The sequence below is a fragment of the Mobula hypostoma genome, chromosome 12, assembly GCF_963921235.1.
Source record: "Mobula hypostoma chromosome 12, sMobHyp1.1, whole genome shotgun sequence".
In the NCBI taxonomy this organism is placed as follows: domain Eukaryota; kingdom Metazoa; phylum Chordata; class Chondrichthyes; order Myliobatiformes; family Myliobatidae; genus Mobula; species Mobula hypostoma.
The window spans coordinates 57,158,485-57,181,926 of NC_086108.1; the positions used below are offsets into that span (position 1 = coordinate 57,158,485).

General features: G+C 42.2%; 1 protein-coding gene across 7 annotated transcripts; it reads right to left on the reverse strand.

Moving 5' to 3' along the window:
• Window positions 1-1,051: 1,051 nt before the first annotated feature.
• Window positions 1,052-16,796, reverse strand: LOC134355174 (GTP-binding protein Di-Ras2-like). Of its 7 annotated transcripts, none has more exons than XM_063064961.1 (3): window positions 16,653-16,789; window positions 5,627-5,738; window positions 1,052-2,360 (listed from the first exon to the last, which is right to left on the reverse strand). In XM_063064961.1, exon 3 carries the CDS (start codon window positions 2,250-2,252, stop codon window positions 1,656-1,658), a length of 597 nt encoding a protein of 198 aa, XP_062921031.1. In that variant the 5' UTR covers window positions 2,253-2,360; window positions 5,627-5,738; window positions 16,653-16,789; the 3' UTR covers window positions 1,052-1,655. The 7 variants fall into 7 exon arrangements, with proteins under 7 accessions (XP_062921031.1, XP_062921030.1, XP_062921029.1 ...); XM_063064956.1 differs by lacking the exons at window positions 5,627-5,738; window positions 16,653-16,789 and adding exons at window positions 4,638-4,772; window positions 5,464-5,618 and having other exon boundaries at window positions 1,053-2,360; XM_063064960.1 differs by lacking the exon at window positions 5,627-5,738 and having other exon boundaries at window positions 16,653-16,796.
• Between the last annotated feature and the right edge of the window lie 6,646 nt (window positions 16,797-23,442).

A 23,442-nucleotide genomic window follows, 5' to 3' on the forward strand; every position in this document is an offset into this window, starting at 1 on the left:
TTTTTTCATTCAAAAGACAGCATCTTCAACAGTGCAGCATTCCTTCAATACAACATGAAACGGTAAATCTAGATTTTAGTCATTGGACATGTATTATACCTTTCTTTTTACTAATCAGGCTTTCACTAATTAAAGTGAATGAGTCTCTTTCAAGTACTTAATGCAAATTACCTTTCAGTCAAATCATAAACCTCATCCTTAGAACAAAGCAATTCTTTTCCTTTACCCCAAAGTTATTATTTTCTTTTCTTTGTGAAGTCAGTGAACCTTAGAAAAGGAATTATGTTGTGGGATTATTAACTGGATGAAAATACTTAGGCAAAATTTCATGTGTACCCAGAATTCTTTTGTGGGGACTTGTTGCGATGAGGCTGAGTCTTTTCACAAACCTGAATAGAAGTTCAGAGGTAGAACTACCACTGGAATATTGATAACTAATTTAGAATTGAAGCCTGAAATTATTTGTTATGTATTGTTTTATCAGAATTTTGTAGAGGTGGGAAAAAAATAGGGCTGGGTTGAAATGGAGGGTGGGAGGATAATATCAGATACATTATCAGTTTTGATGCTATAATTGCCTTGGGCTAAATAAAGCAAACAATTAGTCTGTTTCCAGTGAAAAGTGCACATTCATGGCTACTAGGTAGCAGCTAGATTCAAATATCTCTCTGGTTCAAATAGCATGTCCAAAGTCATTATCATCTAATGCTCTTGGTTCAGTTACAGTATGACAGCCAGCAGACACAATTTTCAGCAGATGCTGAAAAATCTTGAGGAACACTTACATACTGTTAAAGGAACTCAGCAAATCAAGCAGCACCTTTGGAGGGGAATAAACAGTCGATGTTTCAGGCCAAGACGCTTCATCAGGGCTGGAAAGGAAGGGGGTAGAAGCCAGAATAAGAAGGTGGGAGAGGGGGAGGAGACAAGCTGGCAGGTGATAGGTGAAACCTGGTGAGTGGAAGGTGGGTAGGTGGGGAGGGGGGCTAGGTGAAACCTGGTGAGTGGAAGGTGGGTAGGTGGGGAGGGGGGCTATGATTGAGAAGTTGGGAAGTGATAGCTGGAAGAGGTAGAAGGCTGAAGATGAAGGAATCTGATAGAAGAGGACAGTGGAGTAAAGGGAAAGAGATGGGGAACTGGAGGCAAATCATGAGGGTAGTGAAGAAGAAGAGAAGGGACTGTTAGCCAGTCCTATGATACTGCACTCCAGAGTAAGCAACTACCTTGAAAGAAGAAAACTGGAGGGAAAAATAAAAGTTGTTTATTTATCAATTAATATTGGTTTACTTACTTGTAAGAGTTCTAATCTAAAATAAAACAGAAGTTCTCTGGTCATTCATGCAGATAAATTTTAATATATTTTTGTTGCAGTAACCATGCACATAGGAAATTATGATTTAAATCAGAAAATGCAGGAAGCATGTTTTTTTTTGTCCAAACAACAACCAAAGCTCATGATGGAGTCCACCCATTGTAGAGATCTGACATTTAGCTTTGATTCATTGATTGTACAGTTGATTTAAGACTTTATTATCTGATTTGTGGCTATTTAGAAATGAGACTTTTTGTGCATATGTGGATCATGTGGCACAGGAGCCTGTGAAATCCATGCCTGGTTGTACCATGCAGTAAATAGAATTCAATTAGACAATGCTTCACATCAGGGAACATTTTCTTTTCAGTTTGTCTCGTTTTTTCTGTTGTTTGGATTTCTTTCCATCCACTTGGAGGCTTACTGCTCTCCGCTTTTCCAAATTAAGCAACTCTTGGAAAAGTTCCTGCACATTGTGGTTTAGTTTGGCCGAGGTCTCCATGAAAGAACACATCCACTTCGAGGCCAGCGCTTCTCCCTCGGTGGCCTCCACTTCTCTCTGAGTCTCATCTCTCTTGTTACCCACTAACATGATGGGGATATTTTGAATGTTTCCTTTGATTTCACATATCTGCTCATAGATGGGTTGCAGTTCTTCCACGGATTGCCTGCTGGTCACAGAGTACACCAGAATGAATGCATGCCCTTTGGAAATGGACAACCTCTGCATTGCAGGAAACTGATGGCTTCCTGTAGTGTCCGTGATTTGTAGTGTACATATATTCTTATCACAGCTGATCACCTGCCTATATGTATCTTCAACTGTTGGAATATATGTTTCTCTGAAAGTCCCTCTAACAAAGCGGAGAACTAAAGAGCTTTTCCCAACTCCTGCTGCTCCAAATACAACCACCCTATAATCATTGCTTTGCTCCGGCATTTCAGAAGATTAACTGTAGATGTGTGAAAAAGCAGTATTCTTTGCAATTAGGGTTTGTTTTAGTGGCATGTGATGTTAGTTTCTGACATTCCCACAGTTGTTATGTAGCTGTAAAAGAACAAACATGTAATTAGTCTCATATCCTGTCTTTCACAAATGACCCATTTTCTTCTTTATAATACTGCCCATAGCTACAAAACATCAGCACATCTGCTGGAAAGCCATCTTCAATATTTGTGTTAGAACCAGTTTTGACTATCCCAACGGTCTTCAGTAAAATTTCTTATTTTCTACTTTCCCTGAAACTGAGTTCATTCAAAAACTTGGTGCCCATATTCTAACCTGCACAAAGTCACAATCATCCATCATCCCAAATGGCTTGTTGGCCCACATTAGTTCCCAGTCCGTCAATGCCTCACCTTAACATTCATACACTTCTCTCAAATCCCTTCTTGGCTTAAACCCTTTCTTTCAGAATCTACATGCACCCTTTGCCCTACCAGTGCACTATAACCCATTCTCTCTTGCCAGAGTAAATTTTATTTCTTTCCCAAAACCTTTGAACCATACTTTTCCGTCGACTTGGTGAGAAGTTTTATGTGATCACAATCCCATGAAGCTATTCGTGTTATTAACTGTGAGGCACCAGCCACCTTCCATCCTTCCATGCCTTCTGTTCCAATGACAGACAGACAGACACACACACACACACACCCCTACCTGATGAACACATCCATGCCACCTTCCATCCTTCAAATTCTTGACATTCACTACCTGCTTCCCTATGGATATACAACAATTGAATCTGATTTCTCTACTGCCCCAGAAGTATATTCTTGACCTTCAACCACTTCCTGTATTAAAACAGTTTTCTACATGTCATTTCTGGTTCTTTTTCTCATCGCCTTCATTCTATATTTCTTACTTCCCGTCCACTCCACTAATGGGAACTATTTCCCATGGTCTGTACATTTTATTGTTTTAACTCTGTATCTGGTCTTCTCAACATCCACTCTGTATAGGAAGAACAATCCCAGTTTCCTGGGTCTTTCGTCATGATTTTCCTTCATCCCTGGAGTCAATCTGGTAAATCTCTTCTGCACCCTTGCCAAAGCCTTTACATCTTTCAAAATCAGTTTGGCTTCATGGGCCAATTGGCCCCCTTCGGTGCTGTATCTATTCTGTTTTTCTGTTTCTCTGGTATGTTCTCTGCAAAATGAGTGACATTCAGCCCACATTAGAAATGGGAAAACAGCAAACTATGCAAACTCCTTTTGGTGATTAATTTATTCAGAATGATAAAAATGTGCAATGATTTAGCTCCTTTGACATTTTAATATCCTATTTAACAGCTCGTATTTAACATCTCTCAATTGTTTACAAGGGAAGGATGAGACAATTTACACCAAATTACCCATCTTCATCCAAAGGTTTTAAACTGAAACTTGGGGTGGGTTGACAAAGATCATTTAGGAGATGTCCGGAGTATGGTGAATGAATGACACCATTGGTGGAGGAAGGGTTTAGAGGAAGCACAGGTGCCTGGATGCAAAATCCCTCCTTTCCATTTCAATTATCAGTTTACAGAGAGGTCATCAATTTCAGCCACTATGTCAGAGAACTACCCAGCTCGAGAACAAACTGTCCAAGTCGCTCCATCTAATGCACAATTACGCCAATAACGTACAATGAATTTCTTAAATATATAGTTTATTAACGCTGCAGTATATCCAATAAAGACACATTGAATTTTAAAATGCCACTAGCTACATAAAAAAAAACAAATAATTGTAATAAAAATTAATTGGTTTGTGTGAGTTTCACAAAAGAAACATTAAAATAGCACTAATCCCAAAAACAGCAGTATAATTTCCTGTAATCACAAGATAAAAATGGAATTCAACTCTATTTCAATAATCAGGTATTTTAATTACAAGATCTCAGAACGGGACTCCAAAACGCTGACAAAAAATACAAAATCCTACGCATCGGAAAAGTAATTTCACATTTTTCCTCACTGTGGCCCTTAACTATAACGTATTCTTCCGGCCAGGGGGAAACTGCATCTTCCTTCAGTCTGAGTTGAGGTCGTTACACATGACAAAATGAAGAATCAATCTACATTTCAGAGGCTGGACTCATTTAGAATGCAAACCTCAATGCATCATCCAGTCTCGGTCTGCCGAGTCCGGCGGTGCAAATTTTGCGCAACAGTTGGGACGATTGTTCGGTGGCCCCAGTAGAAGGTCGGTCCAAATCAGGCATCATCCCTATCCCCGGACACAGTCTTGCAAGTGAGAGAAGGCACTCCCACATGGATGTCGAGCGAGGAGGAAAGCCAAAACAGATTTCGCTGGTAGCGCTGTTTTGCAGGCAGGTACTCACCGGACAGGAATGACCATACAGCCGCTGTCTGGCGCCGGTGCACCCACAATAGAAATACGCACCTTCCCGAGAGCTGGCAGCTCTTCAGAAACTTCGGGACCAGCATTCCCGCGTAAGGCCAGCTACTCCGAGAATCTGGAAGAAGGGAGCGGGCATTAAAGTGGCGCTGGGGAAAGGAGATCCCTGGAAATGACTGAAGGAAGAGCGGCGTGGAGAGGAGGAGCACCCGAGGGACTGACGTCAGTTGCTGAGTCCCGTCTTGGGGTCGATTCCCTTCCTCCTCCCTCGCTGTGATGTACTTTTCCGCTCCTGATACGCTCCGAAATAGCCCACACGTCACTCTCATCTCCGATCTCTCTCGCCTCCAGCAACCTTCATTTCCTCTACCCATCCTCCCGCCCACTTATCTTCCTTTTTTATTCCTCCACTTCCATCCCCCTTGCCCTGCGAGTTATTTTTGCCTTTAAATCCGACAGCTGTTTAATACATTCTGCATACAAAACGGTTGATGCAAGTAATTCTGCTCGTTGCTCAGTATGATCCGAAAATAAAATATTGCCCTGTCCTTGCTTTAGTGCAACGATTCCAAATGCAAGGTTTCAAGCGAATTGCCAAAACCGTGTTTATATATATATATATATATATATATATATATATATAAATCTGTCATCCCCAGAATCCCCGGAGCAGTGAAATATGCAGTTTTCGACACCCGCCCGAGAGGCGACCGAGGAAGCAGATATCAACGCTGGAATTACATTAACAAATAAAAGCAATTTTAATTTTAAAAAGAAAAAAAACCGTAAGAGAGATTCGTTCTGTTTACCTTCAGCACGTAGACACTCCAAGAGCCAGGCAAGCTGACAATAATAGCCACCTTATTTCATAAGTAGTCTACGGACGTATTGGAATTATACATCATTTTAAATCATTTGTAACTAAAACATCATTCTATCTCTTCAATTGCAAACAACATCTCACTCTTTTACCTTTCTGCTTGAATTTTTAAGATCACGTAAATAGAATTCCTGCGAACACTACTGTCTTGAAAAGGAGCAGGGTCTGGAATAGACTATTCCCACATAGGGGACGATTGTGTGTCTGTAAATAAAGTATCAAAACGATAACAGTCACTTCTTTTTAAACAGATTAAGGCGAGTTTTGTTTACAGAGGTCGTAATTTCGTTCCAATTCTTTACATTCAGAATTTTTGCTGTGGGGGTGGAGGGAAGAAGAGGGATTGCATATAGATTTTGGAAAGAAACCACCCCGTTTTTCATTCATTATTTTGTATGTGTGGAACAGCCCATTCATGGAACTCGAGCGCAATGTTGAAGGGGTTGGCCGGAGAGACATAGAAGTTAATACCGGATGACCACCAATCGGTGTCGACATGCAGTGCCCTATCTAATCTGCACCGCTTCCACACACCTTCATCCACGGCACTTCAACGCATTTCCTCTGAGCTCCATTATTTAATGTGGGGGGGGGGGAAGTGTTCGCGATAACTGACAAGGGACCTGAGATTTCTGGTGAGGTTGAATTATGCTAAACAGCAGATGGTTCCGGCGATATTTAGTCATACATGAGACACACTTTAAACAAACATTGAGCGCAATATTTGCTTGCGCTGGAGTTGGCGTTAAATTATACTGGTGTCCCTTGGTGCCAAAGGGAAATAGCGTAAATTAACGCGGAGATAACTCGGCTATACTGAATTAAACTCCTTCCTGCACTTTCTAAAATAGCCGTGCTGAGTGAAGTATCTCCATAACATCCAGTTTTGGAGATCCCAATGCAAGCTATTTCAGGGCAGGCAGGGTCCCCTTTTGGGGCCACTCTTGATTTATCAACTGAGAGGAGGAGAAAGATTCTTTAAGTCCAGGGAACCATGAAGTCCTCCAGTTTGGCCACGGAGCTCAATGCTAGGAGTATTGCGGGGAAGGCGGATGAGTTGAGGGCGTGGATTGACACGTGGAATTATGATGTTGTAGCAATTAGTGAAACTTGGCTACAGGAGGGGCAGGACTGGCAGCTTAATATTCCAGGGTTCCGATGTGATCGTGGCAGAGGAATGAAAGGTGGGGGAGTAGCATTGCTTGTTAGGGAAAATATTACAGCAGTGCTCAGGCAGGACAGATTAGAGGGCTTGTCTACTGAGTCCTTATGGGTGGAGCTGAGAAACAGGAAAGGTATGGCCACATTACTGGGATTGTATTACAGACCACCCAATAGTCAACGAGACTTGGAAGAGCAAATCTGCAGAGAGATATCAGGCAACTGCAGGAAACATAAAGTTGTGGTGGTAGGGGATTTTAATTTTCCATACATTGTTTGGGACTCCCATACTGTTAGGGGTCTAGATGGTTTAGAGTTTGTAAAATGTGTTCAGGAAAGTTTTCTAAATCAATATATAGAGGGACCAACTAGAGGGGATGCAATATTGGATCTCCTGTTAGGAAACGAATTAGGGCAAGTGACAGAAGTCTGTGTAGGGGAGCACTTTGGTTCCAGTGATCATAACACCATTAGTTTCAATTTGATCAGGGACAAGGATAGATCTGGTCCTAGGGTTCAGGTTCTGAACTGGAAGAAGGCCAAATTTGAAGAAATGAGAAAGGATCTAAAAAGCGTGGATTGGGACAGGTTGTTTTCTGGCAAAGATGTGATTGGTTGGTGGGAAGCCTTCAAAGGGGAAATTTTGAGAGTGCAGAGTTTGTATGTTCCTGTCAGGATTAAAGGCAAATTGAATAGGAATAAGGAACCTTGGTTCTCACGGGATATTGCAACTCTGATAAAGAAGAAGAGAGAGTTGTATGAAATGTATAGGAAACAGGGGGTAAATCAGGTGCTTGAGGAGTATAAGAAGTGCAAGAAAATACTTAAGAAAGAAATCAGAAGGGCTAAAAGAAGACATGAGGTTGCCTTGGCAGTCAAAGTGAAGGATAATCCAAAGAGCTTTTACAAGTATATTAAGAGCAAAAGGATTGTAAGGGATAAAATTGGTCCTCTTGAAGATCAGAGTGGTCGGCTTTGTGTGGAACCAAAGGAAATGGGGGAGATCTTAAATAGGTTTTTTGCGTCTGTATTTACTAAGGAAGCTGGCATGAAATCTATGGAATTGAGGGAATCAAGTAGTGAGACCATGGAAACTGTACAGATTGAAAAGGAGGAGGTGCTTGCTGTCTTGAGGAAAATTAAAGTGGATAAATCCCCGGGACCTGACAGAGTGTTCCCTCGGACCTTGAAGGAGACTAGTGTTGAAACTGCGGGGGCCCTGGCAGAAATATTTAAAATGTCGCTGTCTACGGGTGAAGTGCCGGAGGATTGGAGAGTGGCTCATGTTGTTCCGTTGTTTAAAAAAGGATCGAAAAGTAATCTGGGAAATTATAGGCCGGTGAGTTTAACGTCAGTAGTAGGTAAGTTATTGGAGGGAGTACTAAGAGACAGAATCTACAAGCATTTGGATAGACAGGGGCTTATTAGGGAGAGTCAACATGGCTTTGTGCATGGTAGGTCATGTTTGACCAATCTGTTGGAGTTTTTCGAGGAGGTTACCAGGAAAGTGGATGAAGGGAAGGCAGTGGATATTGTCTACATGGACTTCAGTAAGGCCTTTGACAAGGTCCCGCATGGGAGGTTAGTTAGGAAAATTCAGTCGCTAGGTATACATGGAGAGGTGGTAAATTGGATTAGACATTGGCTCGATGGAAGAAGCCAGAGAGTGGTGGTAGAGAATTGCTTCTCTGAGTGGAGGCCTGTGACTAGTGGTGTGCCACAGGGATCAGTGGTGGGTCCATTGTTACTTGTCATCTATATCAATGATCTGGATGATAATGTGGTAAATTGGATCAGCAAGTTTGCTGATGATACAAAGATTGGAGGTGTAGTAGACAGTGAGGAAAGTTTTCAGAGCCTGCAGAGGGACTTGGACCAGCTGGAAAAATGGGCTGAAAAATGGCAGATGGAGTTTAATACTGATAAGTGTGAGGTATTGCACGTTGGAAGGACAAACCAACGTAGAACATACAGGGTTAATGATAAGGCACTGAGGAGTGCAGTGGAACAGAGGGATCTGGGAATACAGATACAAAATTCCCTAAAAGTGTCGTCACAAGTAGATAGGGTCGTAAAGAGAGCTTTTGGTACATTGGCCTTTATTAATCGAAGTATTGAGTATAAGAGCTGGAATGTTATGATGAGGTTGTATAAGGCATTGGTGAGGCCAAATCTGGAGTATTGTGTTCAGTTTTGGTCACCAAATTACAGGAAGGATATAAATAAGGTTGAAAGAGTGCAGAGAAGGTTTACAAGGATGTTGCCGGGACTTGAGAAACTCAGTTACAGAGAAAGGTTGAATAGGTTAGGACTTTATTCCCTGGAGCATAGAAAAATGAGGGGAGATTTGATAGCGGTATATAAAATTATGGTGGGTATAGATAGAGTGAATGCAAGCAGGCTTTTTCCACTGAGGCAAGGGGAGAAAAAAACCAGAGGACATGGGTTAAGGGTGAGGGGGGAAAAGTTTAAAGGGAACATTAGGGTGGGCTTCTTCACACAGAGAGTGGTGGGAGTATGGAATGAGCTGCCAGACGAGGTGGTAAATGCGGGTTCTTTTTTAACATTTAAGAATAAATTGGACAGATATATGGATGGGAGTTGTATGGAGGGATATGGTCCATGTGCAGGTCAGTGGGACTAGGCAGAAAATGGTTCGGCACAGCCAAGAAGGGCCAAAGGGCCTGTTTCTGTGCTGTAGTTTCTATGGTTCTATGGTTCTATGAATACGTCCAATATGAAAGTGAGACCAAGAGTAGGCTGCGTCAGTCAAATCTGCCCATCCATTCAATATGATGGTAGCTGATCCTTGGCCCTCAATTTTCTGATCTTTCAAAAATCTATCTACTTCTACTTTAAATACCTCCAGTGAACTAACTTCCACAGTATTAGGAAGGGTATGTGACATCTGCGTCGCATCTGGAGTTTCTCCCGTTAGCGGACGATTTTCCTCCACACCTCTCTAAGGTAGTGGGGTACTGCATACGAGGCAAGTTACAGCACTGGTTTGCCATTGCCTTCTGCCGGGTGAGTTTCCAAAGAGATCACCAGCACGGATAGAATGTGTGCAGGGGAACCGGCTGGATTTGAACTTGGGACCTTTTGTCTCGAAGTCCGGCACTGATGCCACTGCGCCACCAGCTGGGTCTTTCCACAGTATTAAGGCAGAGAATTCCAGAATTTACCACTATTTGTGAGAAGAAATTCCCATGCGCTCCAGTTTTAAATGACCACATTTTATTTTGTTACTCTGCCCTCTTATTTCAGACCTTAGTGAAAATCACATACCCTTGTCAATTAATGAGGCCTCATATTGGGAGTGACCAGCGGTCAGCTAAGCAAGCCGCAGGAACACTGTGGCTACTTCAGATAAGTAACTTAGTATCCGATGCTGGGTGACTCATCCCTTGGCAGTAAAAACTCTTTCCACCATCTATAGGGCACAAGTCAGGAGCCTGGTGGAATGTCCTCCTTTTGTCCGATGAGTGAGTAACAATAACTCAAAAGAAGCTTGGAACCATCCAGAGCAGCCGATCAACCACTCTGAGAATCACCCTCCTCCCAGTGGTGCCTGGTGGCTGCATGGTGTATCATCTATTACATACACAGTTGTTACTTGCTTAGGCTACTCCAATAGCACCTCCCAAACCCATGTCCATGGCCACCAAAAACAGCAAAGGCAGTAGATGCCTGGGAACACCACCCACTGCATCTTCTTCTCCAAGTTGCAAACATCTTCACCCAACTATATCACTGATCCTTCAGTGTAATTGGGTGTAATACATGGAACCCAACCCGACAGCATTTGGACTGCAGGAAGTTTAAGAAGTGGCTCACTACCACCATCTCAAGGACATTTAGGATTATCCAATAAATACTGCCCCTATCAGCAATGGTCAGACTCCAAAAGAGAATTATTTTTTTAATGATCATTATCTGAAGAGAACTGTCAAAAATGGAATATCTGCCAAATTTTTTTTACAAATCAACAAACATCTGACACATTGTCCAGTGCTTTACATCTTCATATCTTGCTTAACAACGAGCTCTGCCAATCCTGATTCCAATTAACATTCAGACACTCCACCCCATCTATACACAGCACCACTACTGTAACACTCACACACACCACAGCAGACAGGTCAGCAAGCATGTTGCAACTCGCTGATTAATACTCTTCCCCTTTTCTTTCATGGGGGAATTATCACACAGCCTCTGCAAGCAGTGACGGGCAGGCAGTGATACATTGAACACATGCTTGGTGATCGGAATATGATGCTGCTGTTTATCATTGGGGTAGTAGCCACACAGAAAGTGGATAATAGGTGCACTTAAGTTATTGGAAATGACATTATGTTCCTATTTCACCTCCCCTCATGCTACAACTCTTCAGATTTTCAAGATGCAGATGGTATAAGAACACTTTCCTTTTCTTCAGCTTGAGTTCTGGGCTTTTCTCTTTTTTCAGGCTGATGGTATTTATAATCTGCCAGTACTGTGCCACTTCTGGCCTTGCCATTTTCGATCATCCGGGCTTTTGCTCAGGCTGAAGCTGCCAAATCACCTCAGTGCAAAACAGCTTAAAGTCACATTTCACAGCTGAAGGAGAGCATTCTCCCCCTAGTGTGGTGAGAGCTGTTGAGGGAGGATTGCCCAAAATCTACAGAACAGGCAAGCACAAATGGAAAACAGACACCACATGCCTGCACTAAGTTGATTAATTGTTCCTTGATTGATTTTAACCTGATTGGATGTAATGACACGATATGGAATGATAATTGGTAAGATTCTTCTATTCACGGTGTGTGCTTAAGTGAATGTTAAGTATGTTAAGAATAATTGGAAACACCAATGCCCTTGAATGGAATATCCTACAAAAAGTAGTGGATACAGCCCAGTGCATCATGCATTAAGCCATCGCCTCCACTGAGCACATCTACATGGAGCACTGTTGCAGGAAAGCAGCATCCATCATCAGGGATCCCCACTACCCAGGCCGAGCTCTCTTCTTGCTGCTGCCATCAAGAAGAAAGTACAAGGGTAACTTCACTCAGCTTCACTCGACCCATCACTAATCTGTTCCCACAGCCTGCGGGCTCACTTTCAAGGACTCTTCACTTCACATTCTTGATATTTTACATATTTATTATTTTTCCTCTCACTCTTTTGAATTTGCTCAGTGAGTTGTCTTTTGCACATTGGTTGTTTGTCTGCCCTGTAGGGTGTGGTCTTTCATTGATTGTATTGTGTTTACTTAGACTTACTGTGTATGCCTGCAACAAAACAAATCTCAGGGGTGTATATGGTGATATATATGTACTTAGATACTAAATTTACTTTGAATTTTGAATGCTGGGCTCATCTGTGATGAAAGGAAATCATGGTAAGAACTATTTTGTGACAGGATTTTGTTTCCTCTTTGTTTTATGCATTTATATGTGACAGGCAGAATGTAATTAGCCCTGGCCCCCACCGCTTTATTTTCACCATGGACGTCCAGTCCCTATATACTTCCATCCCCCATCAGGAAGGTCTCAAAGCTCTACGCTTCTTTTTGGATTCCAGACCTAATCAGTTCCCCTCTACCACCACTCTGCTCCGTCTAGCGGAATTAGTCCTTACTCTTAATAATTTCTCCTTTGGCACCTCCCACTTCCTCCAAACTAAAGGTGTAGCTATGGGCACCCGTATGGGTCCTAGCTATGCCTGCCTTTTTGTTGGCTTTGTGGAACAATCTATGTTCCGTGCCTATTCTGGTATCTGTCCCCCACTTTTCCCTCACTACATCGACGACTGCATTGGCGCTGCTTCCTGCATGCATGCAGAACTCGTTGACTTTATTAACTTTGCCTCCAACTTTCACCCTGCCCTCAAGTTTACCTGGTCCATTTCCAACATCTCCCTCCCCTTTCTAGATCTTTCTGTCTCTGTCTCTGGAGACAGCTTATCCACTGATGTCTACTATAAGCCTACTGACTCTCACAGCTATCTGGACTATTCCTCTTCTCACCCTGTCTCTTGCAAAAACGCCATCCCCTTCTCGCAATTCCTCCGTCTCCACCGTATCTGCTCTCAGGATGAGGCTTTTCATTCTAGGACGAGGGAGATGTCTTCCTTTTTTAAAGAAAGGGGCTTCCCTTCCTCCACTATCAACTCTGCTCTTAAACGCATCTCCCCCATTTCACGTACATCTGCTCTCACTCCATCCTCCCGCCACCCCACTAGGAATAGGGTTCCTCTGGTCCTCACCTACCACCCCACCAGCCTCCGGGTCCAACATATTATTCTCCGTAACTTCCGCCACCTCCAACGGGATCCCACCACTAAGCACATCTTTCCCTCCCCCCCCCTCTGCATTCCGCAGGGATCGCTCCCTACGCAACTCCCTTGTCCATTCGTCCCCCCCATCCCTCCCCACTGATCTCCCTCCTGGCACTTATCCGTGTAAGCGGAACAAGTGCTACACATGCCCTTACACTTCCTCCCTTACCACCATTCACGGCCCCAAACAGTCCTTCCAGGTGAGGCAACACTTCACCTGTGAGTCGACTGGGGTGATATACTGCGTCTGGTGCTCCCGATGTGGCCTTTTATATATTGGCGAGACCCGACACAGACTGGGAGACCGCCTTGCTGAACATCTACGCTCTGTCCGTCAGAGAAAGCAGGATCTCCCAGTGGCCACACATTTTAATTCCACATCCCATTCCCATTCTGACATGTCTATCCACGGCCTCCTCTACTGTAAAGATGAAGCCACACTCGGGTTGAAGGAACAACACCTTATATTCCGTCTGGGTAGCCTCCAACCTGATGGCATGAACATCGACTTCTCTATTTCCGCTAATGCCCCACCTCCCCCTCGTACCCCATCCGTTACTTATTTTTATACACACATTCTTTCTCTCACTCTCCTTTTTCTCCCTCTGTCCCTCTGAATATACCCCTTGCCCATCCTCTGGGTTCCCACCCCCCTTGTCTTTCTTCCCAGACCTCCTGTCCCATGATCCTCTCGTATCCCTTTTGCCTATCACCTGTCCAGCTCTTGGCTCTATCCCTCCCCCTCCTGTCTTCTCCTATCATTTTGGATCTCCCCCTTCCCCTCCAACTTTCAAATCCCTTACTCACTCTTCCATCAGTTAGTCCTGACGAAGGGTCTCGGCCTGAAACCTCGACTGCACCTCTTCCTAGAGACGCTGCCTGGCCTGCTGCGTTCACCAACAACTTTTTTGTGTGTTGCTGTAATTAGCATTATTAATTTCTGAAACATTGTGGATAAAAACTATTGATATTTGATTAGGTGGCAGAATACTTCTTAAAAGCAGTTTTGCAGAATCTGGTACCGCTTCCAATGTTTTTTTTAAATATAAAGCAAAGAAATGGAATCATTACAAAAACCCAACACAGATTTATATTGGCTAGACATTTACAAGGTTGAATGGACAAATGGATATTACAAGTATGCCAAGTTATGTAGGCAATGGAGTGAAATGTCACAAAGTTAATATATGCATCAAATATTAAGTTATGGGGAGAATATGAAGAAATTAGAATTCTTCAGCCTTGAAAAGGGAAAAGATGGGACCTCATGGAAATATACATGATATTAAAATGGCCTAAAAATAAGACAACACTAATTCAAAGAGTGTCATGATCCTGGAATAATTGGTTAAGACTTATGAGGGGAAAGATTAGGACAAACGTCAAAAATTCTGCCAGTTGGAATTATTTTCTTGACAGATAAGTGGAAGAAAACAAACATTCATAGTCAGTAGGGATTCTACCCCCCCCCCACCCATGTAGATATGTTAGAAGGTGTCAAACACCCTGTCATCTAGTTCCAACTTGTCGTGTTTCCTTCATTTGAATAGCCTGTCATAAGAACAAATATAGGGTCAATAAGATCATAGTTGATCTGGCTGTGGTATCAGCTCCATTTACCTGCCTTTTCTCCTTAACCATTAATTCCACATTAGTTTAGGTTAACGCGATGCTATCACAGTTTGGAGAGGTGGAGTTTGGAGATCAATTCCGACACCGTCCTTTTGTATGTCTGAAGTTTGTGCGTCCTTCCCGGGAGCACGTGGGTTTCCTCCTGGTGCCCCCGTTTCCTCCCACAGTTCAAAGACATGCTGGATTAGTAGGTCATGGTAAATTGTTATGTGACTAGGCTGTGGCTGAATAGGGCTGGGCCTGTTCAGCGACCTAGCTCTATATCAATAAAACACAAATAAAAACATTCCCCTGCTATGTAAAAAGACTGTCTACCGAGTCTCACCCACATAAAATGAAGAGTTGGATAAACTTAACTGGAATTTTTTTTAAAAAAAATCAGTTTTTGATGGTGAGTTTGAAAAATGGGGGTAGAATAGGGCGGTAGAAACCTGCACTGGGTTCAGATTTGGAAAATTACACGTCTATTCACCAATTTGCCCATGATCCATCAACACTGAAGAAGAATATCACCCATGAACTCTTACTATGTATTTTACTGGTGCTATCTAGAAAAGTAAACGAAGAAATTTATCTTTGGTTGTGAGGCAACATAAGACGAATGCTTATGTAAATATGTAAGCACGATATGTTAGTCAGAAAGTGATTAATTCCAGTATGAAAAACATGAATGGCAAATTTCCTGGCATTGCTGACGAATGTGATATGTAAACAATTCCTATCCGATAGATAACAGGAGAAACGTCATCAAACTGCCCGAAATAACAAACAACTGTCTGAATATAATGACAAACATGTTTGTGATGAAACCTTTCCAAAAAGTAAAAATGAAAGAGTAAAATTCACAATGTAATCTATAAGATATTTTGTTACAGAAATTGTATTTGCTACTGTGGTTTTTAACTGCCTTATTTAAAAAAATGAAGTTGCATGTCAAGGGTCTACTTGTAAGTTGTAAACAATCGCTCTGGTAATAAACTACACTACTTGCTGCTGGTGAAGTAATCAAAATTGAAACGGAAATATTGCAGAAAATCATATTACATTTCTCTGTCAAGTTTTAACGTTCCGGTCGCTGAACCTGAGCGCCCGTGGATTATGAAAATTGAGTATGAGTGTTGTTCTAATACTGTACTGATTTGGGTATAGTGGTCCTCCGAATGTACAGCACGGGGAAAAATGAATGATTTGCCGGGAGATATTAACATACTTGCAGTGACTGCTTCTCTGACTTACAGAGCAGGTGTGTGCAATCGCAAAATCAACATGCAGTTTCGGCAGGATCGCCAATAGCAAATGTTAAGGCGGTTTAATCGTTCCTTCCTCAAACTTTCATAGTCAGGCAGATGGTGCCAGTGCGGATTGTAAACCAGGTCCCCGCGAACCCCGTCTCAAACCTCGAATTCACCAAATCACAATTCATAAACGAAGTGCTCAGAGACTCCTGGGAATATGGGAATAAGAAATAGGCAGGACCCTACTTACCACCTCTTGGTGTAACGTGGTTTTTACAATAGGTAAGAACCATTCTAAAATCAATCAGCATTTAAGCAACGGGATTGTGTGAGGTAAGTATGCCTTGCGAATAATCCGAGGAAACTCCCCCAAAACAGCTAAGTGTGTGGGTACCTGAACCTACTTCCCTAATCGTTGATTAATATGTTGACAAAGTTCTACAAAAAAAAAACAATTGAGTACTTCCTGTGGGATTCGAAATTCATGAAAGGTTTTGGAGATTTTGCTCAACATTTAAACCAGCCCTGACCTATTTACAATAACCATCTGACCTAGAACAAACTATATTGGTATAACTCTTTATAGGCAATATGACAAATGTTAAACCTTACGTAAAAATAATAGAATCAATACTTGCCGAAGTATGTTTTTCTAAATACAAAGCAATCTCCTATTGATTTAGATAGCATCATAACAAAACAGCAGTAACTCCAGACACCAGTGACTCCAGTAGCTCCAGACTTTGGGAACAATTCTAATAAAACTTACCAGGAATTAGAAATAAACGGGTCGTCTGTATTTTAAAAATCTTGAAGCCTGCAATTTGCTGGAGAGAAGTCTTTTATATATTAACAGCGTGAAGCCTGAAAGCTCTGGAGATATGTACTACTTAGTGTGGGCAGTGGAACGATCAGCATGTCCCCTCCTGATTAAATCACAAAGCAGGAAAACTTCTTCAAAATAAGAGTCACATTTCGTCCAAAGTACGTTCACATTGTTACCAAAACAGAGTCTGCAACCCACTCGCCTGTGGTTTTACTTCCTGCTGGGTAAATGAGCTTCAATTCCTCACAGTATGAATCAGAACAAACAATGCCAATAAACTCTCTTGTTGTAAATTAAAGGAGTATTAATATTGAATAAAGCCAATAATAAATAGTGCACCTTTCCTTTATTGCATTGCTTTGTGATCTGTACTTATTTCCCAGTAGTACTGTGTAGGTCACGCTAATGCAGAAACAACTCCATGTGTTCTTTGACATTCAATGGTGTGACTGTGGCTAGCTCCCCAATACCAACATGCTCGAAAACATAGCGAAATAGTGGAAGGTAAGAGAGGTGCGCGAAAACACGGTGATGTAGCAGAATGTCTGAGAGGTGCACGAAAACACTGCGATACAGGAGAAGGTATGAGAGGTGAGCGAAAACACACCTATATAGGGGAAGTTATGAAAGGTGCGCGAAAACATGGCGATATAGGGGAAGGTATGCGAGGTGAGCGAAAACACAGCGATATAGGGGAAGATATGGGAGGTGTGCGAAAACACCGAAATACAGGGGAAGGTATGAGAGGTGCACGAAAACACAGCCATATTGGGGAAGGTATAGGAGGTGCGCGAAAACGCAGCGATAAGGGGAAGCTATGGGTGGTGCATGAAAACACAGCGATATAGTGGAAGATATGAGAGCTGCGTGAAAACACAGCGATATATGGGAAGCTATGCTAGGTGCACGAAAACACGGCGATATAGTGAAGCTATGAGTGGTGCGCGAAAACAGTAATTTGAAGGAAGCTATGAGAGGTGCGCGAAAGCATCCCAATGTATGGGAAGATATGATAGGTGCGCGAAAACATGGCAATTTATGGGAAGGTGTGAGAGGGAAGTGAAAACACAGCGATATAGGGGAAACTATGGTCGTTGCACGAAAACACAGCAATATGAAGAAAGACTGGATGAACTGGGCTTGTACTCGTTGGAATTTAGAAGATTGAGGGGGGATCTGATTGAAACGTATAAGATCCTAAAGGGATTGGACAGGCTAGATGCAGGAAGATTGTTCCCGATGTTGGGGAAGTCCAGAACGAGGGGTCACAGTTTGAGGATAGAGGGGAAGCCTTTTAGGACCGAGATTAGGAAAAACTTCTTCACACAGAGAGTGGTGAATCTGTGGAATTCTCTGCCACAGGAAACTGTTGAGGCCACTTCATTGGCTATGTTTAAGAGGGAGTTAGATATGGCCCTTGAGGCTACAGGGGTCAGGGGGTATGGAGGGAAGGCTGGTGCGGGGTTCTGAGTTGGATGATCAGCCATGATCATAATAAATGGCGGTGCAGGCTCGAAGGGCCGAATGGCCTACTCCTGCACCTATTTTCTATGTTTCTATGTTTCTAACATCATGGGATTTCCATTGACCAGAAACTCAACTAGATCAGTCACAGAAGTGCCTTGGATACAAGAAAATGATAGAGCAATCTAATTCCCAATACCCCAACAGCTTTCCCCAGGGTACAGGTCAGGAGTGTGATGGGTTACTCTCCACTTGCCTGATGAGTGCAGCTCCAATAGCACTCAAGAAGTTCAGCATCATCCATAAACAAGCAGCCCACTTGACTCTATGTGAACTTATTGATATATGCCAGTATATATGCTTTTCAATATGTACATTATCCTCTTAGAGCACATGGCTCTGACATGGTAACCAAGGAATTTAAGGTTCCTGACCCTCTCCACCTCTGATCTCCTAATGAGGACTGGCTTATGGACCTCTGGTTTCTTCCTCTTGTAGTCAATAATCAGATCTTTGGTTTTGCTGATGCTGAGTGAGAGGTCATTGTGGTATAATTCAATTATATTTTCAATTTCCCTCGTCACTTCCTTTGATTCAGCCAACAACAGTGGTGTCATCAGCAAACTTAAATATGGCATTGGAGCTGTGATTAGCTTCATACGTATGAAGTGAGAGGAGCAGGGGTTAAGCACACAGTCTTGTGGAGCACCTTTGCTGGTGGTGGTTGCAGAGGAGATGTTGTTATCAATCCGAACTGATGGAGAGCTGCACGTGAGGAACGCTGATGTTGTCCCGGGCCAAGCACATAGATAGAATCGTAGAAGTGCACCAACCTTTTTACTTTCTTAGGAGGTCAAGGAGATTCAGCTGTTAACAAAGTTTTAAGATTCACTGTTGAACGTATGCCAACTGATTGCAGCATGGTCTTGGTATGGCATCATTTTGCATGAAACTAGACTTCATTTTGTTTCTGTTTTAGTTGTAAAATTGTGTATAGTTTTTGCTTAATATGCTTGTGAATGCTGCTTGTATGATACTACAAGCAAGTTTTTCATTTCACCTGCACTTTCATGTACTTCTGCAGAGGACAATAAACATGACTTTGATTTATTTTTGTCTCTCACAGACGCCCAGCACAGAAAACAAATAGAGAGATGACAACAGTGCAAGGTCGGGGTTGGGGTGGAGTGGCCATGTGGGGGGTTAAATGTACATGTGTCAATGACCAGCAGACACAGGGAAAGATATAATGAATGCGGTATACAGTACTGGCTGCAGGGGTTGTTGACAGTAAGCCCCCATCCCAGCAGTGAGGGGCAGTCAATAAGCCATTAGGATCTGTCTTCGGGAGTGGATCAGGCCAAACTTTGAGGCCATGCCAACACTAGAACCGGTGTGACTGAGTGGTAGCCCCTACCCTCCAGGCCATCTGTGTGGCCCTACTCACTTGCTAGATCCCACTGAAGAAATTTGGCTAATGGCAAAGGAAGGAGAGCAGCTGGTTTCCCACAGAAGCCACAAGACAACACAGTCATTGGCGGCTATAAAATGTGATTATCTAGTCTACTGACCTTTGCTAATTAACACTAATAATAAAAAGTCAATATAATTCCTTCCAGTAATGCTGTCTGTCTTGTCTGCAATTCAGCCATAATTTCTTGAAGCTCTTCCTTCAGTCTAGGCGGTATTTTATCTCCAAGGAAGCAGGGCAATACAAGGGGCCCTGAAATGACTAAGCAGGCTCCTGCACGCAACGACAATTACTGACAAACAGTAAATGATACAAATAAAGAAATATTGGTATTGGTTTATCATTGTCATATATACTCAGATACAGTGAAAGGATTTTGTTTAGTATGGCAATAATAATAAAAAAATGAACTTACAATCTTTTACTTCTACAGAAGGACTTAGATATTAATATTTGCAAGCATAAATAGTAGAATATTATTTAATGATTTATAAATAATTTATACCTTGGTGACTTGGCAAAAGGAGTTATTGCATTGACTCAGTAGGTTATATGCGTCAATAGCAGGGTTGGAAGTACAAAAAATGCCTCAGAATTTGTAGTTTGCAATAAAATGATGGGGGAAATTGAGCTGGCAATCTCCGTGGTGTGAGCTTTCCGTTATCCAATGGGTGTTACTGTAAAATATTTGTTGAAAGGGATATCTGGGGTCCAGAAGCCTAGATATCTTCAAACTGACAAAACAGGCAATTCTCAGAGGGATCTTGAGGAAATATTTTGGATTATTTTTTGAAACATCAGATTGTGCTAGGTATGGATTGGAGCACACAAGTATAATTAAAGTAGAAATATCATAATAAATTAATTTCCCCGAAATCCTTTAGTCCTTAAAATATTTATGCAAGGCAAATACAAATGCACACAATTGGATACTTAGGCGAGATAGTTTGCTTGGGAATAATAATAGCTTAGCATGCCATTAACAATTCACATGAACTAAATTTAACTAAGTATTTTAAGATTTTTCACAGTGGGACCAGTTCACAAAATACCAAATTTGCTTCAATTTAAATGACTTCAGCTCCTTTGGACTGAAGCAGTCTGCAAACTGCTCAGACTGGAATAATGCACTGGATCAGTGCGAGCAGGATCTCAGTCTTAAGAGTCACATTTGACAAGCTAGGATAATGAAGTGACAGGGTGAATGGAGTGCTGGTAGCAAACTTTGGTAGTTTTGTCTTCATTTACTGGTTCCATATAATCTAGCTGGTTCCATGTTTCAATGATTATTGTGGTAGAGAAGTTTCTTGTTGCTGCATTAGTAACATTTTAAATTAATGACCTCCCTTCTCGGCAATTGGAGGGAACTTTCCAAACAAGACTTTAATTTTGCAACACACACACACAAAATGCTGGAGGAACTCAAGTAGGCCAGGCAGCGTCTATGGAAGAAAGTACAGTCGACGTTTTGGGCCGAGACCCTGCAGATTGACTGTCGCTCATTAAATCTCCTACTCTTTAACTCTGATTTACTCATACCATATGTAACATTAGGCTGGGGATTTCTTTGTAGCTGTTCCGATTGCCAAAGAAACCATCTGGATAAGTTGCAGCAGCACTGATTATATCTCTTGACCTAGCATCCCCAAACTCTCGATTAACTATAACATCTATATCCCTAACAATACATGGGTGAACATAGCAACTGAATTCTGTATTAAGAATCTGTCCACCCATTAATTTTAATATATGGATGCTTGGAACTCTCTTGTAGTAAATCCCTCCCTTCCTATCCCATACTTTATTTGTCATCACACCCCATGCTGTCAGCTGGGTTTTCCCGCATTTGACAATACCAAGGCTCCTTTTGTAAATATTTAGTGCCTTTGGCATAACAAAATATCTCAAGGTGTTTTGCAAGAGAAAACAAATTGAACTTTCAAGTCAACAGGCAAATTTGAAAGAGCAAGGAGGAGAGAGTGGTATTGAAGTGGGGAAATTGAAGATTACCATCATCCTCAGGCCACCATTGCCCAGAAATTAAAGTTACCGTAGATACAAAATTAGGTCTGAGACTAGATATCTTACAGCAAAATATTTCTTATCGTTCTTTTCTATAATATATTCTAACCGTTAATCCACTTTCCCTGTGACCAGGGAGATGAAGGAAAACCAGATCTGGTTACGTGCAATCAAGTCTGTAGTTCACAATTCATTCAGTCACGCTCTGTCTTATGCTGGGTAACTATTAGAAGAGCCAGAGGAGAAATCAGTCTATGCATTAGTAGTTAGAACAGAAGATGAAGATGTCAATGCTGATCAAAAGAAAAGGGAACACACTTTTACACCAAGAGGCTAAGGATCTAATAAGAATTCCTCTTCAAGAATATGTGGCAAAGTTGTTTCCCGTGATAGGGGAGTCTAGTACAAGAGGGCATGACTTAAGGATTAAAGGGCGCCCATTCAGAACAGAAATGCGAAGAAATTTTTTTAGTCAGAGGGTGGTGAATCTATGGAATTTGTTGCCACGGGCAGCAGTGGAGGCCAAGTCATTGGGTGTATTTAAGGCAGAGATTGATAGGTATCTGAGTAGCCAGGGCATCAAAGGTTATGGTGAGAAGGTGGGGGAGTGGGACTAAATGGGAGAATGGATCAGCTCATGATAAAATGGCGAAGCAGACTCGATGGGCCAAATGGCCGACTTCTGCTCCTTTGTCTTATGGTCTTATGGTCTAATATGTGCAGGGTGCAATGAGCTATCTTATTTATTTATTTTTATTTTATTTTGAGATACAGAACAGTAACAGGCCCTTCTAACCTAGTGAGCCTGAGCTGCCCAATAACACCTGCATGACCAATTAACCTACAAACCACTTATGACTTTGGAATGTGGGAGGAAACTGGAGCACCCGAAGGAAACAGGGAGAACGTACAAACTCCTTATGGCAGAGTGAACAGGCTGGTGCCGTAATAGCATTACACTAACTGCTACACTACCATGCTGACCACAAATGTCCTGAAACATCTTCTCCAGGGACTTGCTGCCTGACTTGTTGAGTTTTTTCAGTGTTTTATGTGTGTTGCTCCACATTACCTATGTGGACCCTGTAAAAACTTAAGCTAGATGGCAATAGGGGAGAGTGTCACTTATTTCCCAGGGTTTGTCACAGTCTAGGAAATCATTGCGAGCTTCTGACCTGATTGGTACAACAACAGGCAGTGAAATTATCCATTGAGCCAGTGCAGACCTGGGTTATTCAAATTTGAAACAAAATCCCCTGAAGATTTTTAGAACACCCTTCAAAAGCACAATTATTGATGCAACACACACTGTAGCCTGTCATGATAGTTGAAGATCATTATCAGTATTCAGCACAGTGTTCCACTGACGATTTTCAGTCCTTTTTAAACCACCCACGCCATTACCAATGACGTATTCCATAGATTTTAAAATTTGTTGCCCATCCCCAAGCATTGTGGAGCTCACACTAGGGGGAGGATTTACTGCTTGCTGTCTGGGTGAATTTGAATGGAGATGCTAAAGGCTGGCATTCCATATTGACACATGGTGCACCAGTCAGCCATTCATCATTTGAAAAGATATGTGCTGTAGCTGAGTGGTACAGTAGAAAAACAAAGGCAAATGGGTATGTGCCCAGAATGTTAAAAGGAGATCGTGATTCCCTTCGAAATATAACCAGAATCTGTGCAAAAGGCTGTTATTTTTCATAGACTTCCTGTATTGCAGTCCCAGGGATGCAGGGCTGGACTGTTCCTGTCATGCTGTTCGATCAGTCT

Excerpts from the sequence above, each read along its gene's own strand:
- LOC134355174 (XM_063064960.1), bottom strand. The coding sequence starts at position 2,252 with ATGCCGGAGCAAAGCAATGATTATAGGGTGGTTGTATTTGGAGCAGCA.